The 5,312-nt window shown below is 35.4% G+C and overlaps 1 protein-coding gene across 1 annotated transcript; it reads left to right on the top strand.

The window, feature by feature from the left end:
- Positions 1-2,006: 2,006 nt before the first annotated feature.
- LOC138713532 (metacaspase-2-like) lies at positions 2,007-4,138 on the top strand. The gene is made up of 2 exons (XM_069845704.1): positions 2,007-3,763; positions 3,876-4,138. The coding sequence occupies exon 1, from the start codon at positions 2,149-2,151 to the stop codon at positions 3,688-3,690; it is 1,542 nt and encodes a 513-aa protein (XP_069701805.1). The 5' UTR covers positions 2,007-2,148; the 3' UTR covers positions 3,691-3,763; positions 3,876-4,138.
- The last annotated feature ends 1,174 nt before the right edge of the window (positions 4,139-5,312 follow it).

Here is a 5,312-nt window from a genome sequence, read left to right as displayed (position 1 = left end):
CAAGCCGTATCATCAGCGAGTGATTTCCATACAAGATCCACCACAATATCTCTAACACATACAACCCAAAAATTACAATAATATCACAACCCAAATTTGCCTACTCCAATAATAACAAATCTGATACAACTTATTGCCGCACTGAATCCCAAGATATATTTCAAACAAGGTTACATATAATCCATAAATTCCCAAGTGAAATATTCTCGAGCAATCTAACACGACGAACTTAAGTTACAAGTGTAGAATACAGTTCGAGCTCTATTTCCTGAGTGCACGTCGATTGCCTGAATGAAGTTGTCGGTACGCGGCCTGGCTGCTGAGTAGAGTTATCGGTACTAGCTCCGACTCCTACGTAATGTTATCGATACGGGCTCCGGCTCCTGAGTAATGTTACATATAACTGCGCGTAGCCAAGTAACCTCGCTTTCCCTCTCTCTTCGTCTGACGTAACCAACCGACCAATAGGAAAATTTTGGGTCAGAAAATGAAGGAAATAGTAGCGCTATCTATGATATATCGTCTGAGAGCACTCTGTCGGGCGAAGTAACGTACTAGATGGATAACTAGGATGTCGAGCACGGCTCATGACGTAGTTTCTTAATTCGCACCACTTTGTGGGTGCCTAATTCGCACCGGTGCAATATGAGCAATTGTAGCAATTCTAGCCGTACAAAAGAAGGCCAAAAATTTTAACTGAACGAAGAATGCATCAGGTGGGTGCAATATCAAGTGTTGAAAAGGGCGTTAATACAACAAGAGTGTGTTGTACAAGCGCACCAGATATTTTGTGCCACCTATGAAAATGTTTAAACGTCAAACAGTGCATCCTACATTATCAGCTGGTGTTCTTCCAGGATCGTTATTTGTTTGCTCTGATTCAGATTTCATCAATAGTGAACTATTTGTCGAATAGCTCAAACATTTCATTTGTCACTCAAACCTGCCATAGAAAAAAGTGCTGCTTCTGTATGTCCACCTATACGAACCATTCCAAAAATTTAGAAGCTAGATTATCTCGGGAAAATGATGTGCTCCTATTTCAGCTTCCTCGTCATAATACTCAGAGGCCCAGCCTTTAGATGTTTCTATCTTCAAACCATTTCAGACAGCTAAATCATGAAGCAGTTCTTAGGTGGCTTCGAGATAATCGTGGAGAAAAGGTGACGCAGTTTACAGTTTGAACTGCCTGGTGAAGCACATGGCAAATGTGTAACAATAAAAAATCCATTCAGGAAGTTTAAATGTTAGGTAAATTATGCTCTATTTTTTCATTTTCATTTGAAGATGCGTTACTCTCCTTCATTAATTTCAATAAAATTTTATTTTGCATTTATTGCATTATGCATATTAAATACTGTTCAATATGTTCAATATTAAAAGCTTTCCTTCATCCTGTTCCCTGCAGATAAAGAGGTGCTATTTAAGAAACCGCAGGTGCTATTTAGGAAACTAGTTGCCTAAATGGCACCATTGACAAGTGTTTCGAAAATGTCATTCTACTTCAAAAATATTAAATCAAATTCAAAGATTATTTTTTGCATGAAAGGTAAATGTTCTGGGAATGTATTTCTGTAAAGGAATGCAGAAAATAAAAATTGTATTGTTCAATAAAAATTATAAATGCTAAAGTGGTGCGATATACGCATCCTTACCCTATTTTTACCATCTCAATGTTCGGAAGAATCGCCAAAATTTCCGAAAACACTTATCGTAGACAAACATACACTGCTTATTTGTCATGTGCTACATAATCTGACACTAATGCAGAGGATTTCTTCTGAACTTCCCTGTCACCTTCCTGTTTAAACCAGGCAACAGTAGTAAATATTGAGACCCCGTTATTGCTCCAATGAGCTGCCTGAATCTCATTTTGTTCTTTTCAGGTGTAATTACTGCACATTTAACACCAGTTCACGCGTAACTTCACCAAGGCCTTCCAAATAACTAAGTACGCTGTGAGAATGAACAGCATAACAGCTGAGAGCGCGACATGTCAGTCACTCACAATGCCGCGTTGCATTTTTCACTAGCAACCAGATCACAGAAGTTAAATCAGACCCCACAGAAACTTATCAAAAACAAATAAAAACTGCCATAAAAAATGCACCAGACTTCATACCAAAAAACAAAACCCTAAGCCTTATCATGAAGAACCCCAAAGCACCCAATTTAAAAACACTACCGAAAACACATAAAAAAGAAATGACAATGAGACCAATAGTAAATTGCAGAGAAGCCCCAAATTACAAAGTCAATAAATATTTACATAAATTCTTAAGTAATAACATCATTCTAGACAACCAATATACCATCACCAACACAAAACAAATAATAAAAAAACTTCAAAAACTCAAAACTACGAGCAACACCAAAATACTTTCACTGGATGTTACAAATTTATATACCAACATACCAATAGATGAAACCATTAACATAATTATTAAAAAACTGAACGAAGCCCAATTAGATAATAATATAATTCAACAAATAACCCATTTACTAAAAACATCCCTAAAACAGAATTATTTCAAATTTGATAATAAAATATACATTCAATCAACTGGATTAGCCATGGGCGACCCCTTATCAGGATATTTAGCTAACATATTTCTACAAGAACTTGAAAACAAACACATAAATAATTTAAATAATAAGTTCAATTTCAGCACATACGCAAGATACGTTGACGATACAATAATAATATACGAAAACACCCAAAACAAAGATAGTCAAATACTAGAAGAATTTAACAAATGGCATCAAAATATAAAATTCACCCTTGAACAAAGCAATAACAATAGCCTTAATTTTCTAGATTTAAATATAACAATAGCAACCCCAACAATTACATTCAATATATACAGGAAAGAAACAACAACTACACATGCCATAAAAAAACATTCAATACATCCAATCACACATAAAATTAGCAAATTTCGGTTCCTCATTGATAGATTACTCACAACACCGCTAAATAGAGATAATTACAATAAAGAACTTAATTATATAAAGCAAATAGCCTTTGAAAATGGATACGAAAACCAACTAATCAACAACTTAATACAAAAGAGAAAAACAAAACTACATAAAAAAGAATACACAACATTACAGCCTGAGAAAACACAAAACAAAAAACAATGGCATAGTTTAACATATTACGGCAAAATTACAAACAAACTTAGCAACTTTTTCAAAAAACAAAATATTAACATAGCCCCTCGTACCAACAACAAACTAAACAATATAATTCCCAATAATACCAACCATAATGAACCCCTCCTAAACAGCGGCATATACCAGTTAAACTGCAAAAATTGCACCAAAACATATATAGGACAGACCCGGCGCAACTTTAAAATAAGATTTAAGGAACATACCTCTGATTTCGTTTATAATAGAAATAGATCTAAATTTGCACAACACCTTATAGAAGAAAACCATGAACTCGCAAACATTAATGACACCCTGAAAATACTAAAAATCACAAACGACCCTACAATAGAAACGGCGGAACAATTTCATATTATAAAAGAACACAACTCAGGAAAACCTCTACTAAATGAACAAATAGCCAACATAAATAACCCACTCTTCAATTTATTAAAACTACTCCCGCCCAAACAATCACACACACAGATTACACCGACACCCCCTCTACTTCCGGAAACAGATATTATAACTAACTAAAATACTGTGAACAAGTCCTTCGCTCTAGTATCAGCCTAGCATCAAGCACGAGCAGACCAACACATCCATAACTGTAAGTTACTTTTCTTACATAATAGGCACTGCAGTTAACCATACCAAAGGAATTTCCAATACAATTACAAACATCCCCAACTTTATAAATTAATTTAATCATATTGTTACAGACACGCCAGGCGATACTATAGCCACGGACCTGACAATCTTCATCCTGTTATAATATTACATAAGCCATCAATCTAATAGAAGTGTCTCAACATCACTTTTAGAAACATAGTCATGTCACGACCTTGCGTCCAACTCAACGCTAAACAAGATCACCACAAGTGCCTCATCTAACTTCCAACCAGCAGTGATCACATACTTCACATAGTCAAAGTGATGTAAAAACTAAGTGCTTTTAAATATTTTTAAATCGTTTTAAACAGTTTTAAACAGTGTCTCACATAGTGTTTTAAACAACGACAGAAACATTGCAATTCAAGTTTGATAAAGTGTGGTACCAAATAGCATATAAGAGTTAAGGTGATCATTTGTGTAATCATGACAACACTTCACCGACACCGCACAGCATACACAAAAACACTGACCATTTCAGTCCAGATACATGCACCCACAGGCTTGGTTTACAATTAAAATAATATACAAACATCTGAAGATGGTACAAGTTACGTACCGAAAACGTTAATGAGGAAAATATGACTAATTAACTCATTCATTTTGTATGATAAGCAAAGGCGGTAAATATACATATAATTATAGTCTAAAGCAAGATACACAACTCGCTAAAAGTACTGTCCGTTACCCTAGATCATATATGATCTAGGCCGTTACTCAGGAGAAGACGAGCGGAAAGAATGTGACCTTCTTGACTATAGCTGCTGATTATTATAAACATCGCTCAGATAAGCATCCCAGTAGCCAGGTTATTACTCATACAGGTAACATGAGTAACAATGCGTATGGAAATTAAAGCTAAGTTGAACAGAAGGAGACCTAATGTTTCCGCTTACTGCAGTACAAATATTGCACGCGTTGTCGTACGTTATCTGTTCACATGCCTTCCTCCTCAGCCCGCTCTCGTCTTCTCCTGAGTCGCCGACAGTAATCACATATTCCCAGTGAAAGAGAAGCTGAGAGAAGAAATATCCGCCTTATGCTTGAAAGAAACAAGCACGTTAATACTGAGAGAGATTATTCCAAAACATCTTTTCTGCAGCAATGGGAGAAGCCTAATAGTGTTGCTGCAGAATATTTTAAATGTAGGAGAAATGTTCAAACACAAATCAGAAAAGCGACCTATTTATTGCGCGTTAGAAAGTGAAAACAATGAAGTTTTATGCAAAACAGAACTATACGAGCAAATAAAAAAATATAGACTGTCCTTTTTAAAACTTTTGAAGTTAGAATGTAAAAATGAATCTGCAATTATCTCCACTTCCATTGTTAAACAAATCGTAGATGGTGCTGTAGAACTGGGCGAAAAGGTACTATTGTTTCGGTGTCTTTACCAATTAGATAATTAAACATTTCCCAAACTGTTTAGATGCTATGAAGTTAATTGTCTGTCCAGTAGTGGTAAGATATCGCTAGTGCAAAATGAT

Source organism: Periplaneta americana, chromosome 14 (genome assembly GCF_040183065.1).
Source record: "Periplaneta americana isolate PAMFEO1 chromosome 14, P.americana_PAMFEO1_priV1, whole genome shotgun sequence".
In the NCBI taxonomy this organism is placed as follows: domain Eukaryota; kingdom Metazoa; phylum Arthropoda; class Insecta; order Blattodea; family Blattidae; genus Periplaneta; species Periplaneta americana.
Note: the sequence above shows the minus strand (reverse complement) of the source record. Positions and strands in the feature narration are given on the sequence as shown.

Excerpts from the sequence above, each read along its gene's own strand:
- LOC138713532 (XM_069845704.1), top strand. The coding sequence starts at position 2,149 with ATGAAGAACCCCAAAGCACCCAATTTAAAAACACTACCGAAAACACAT.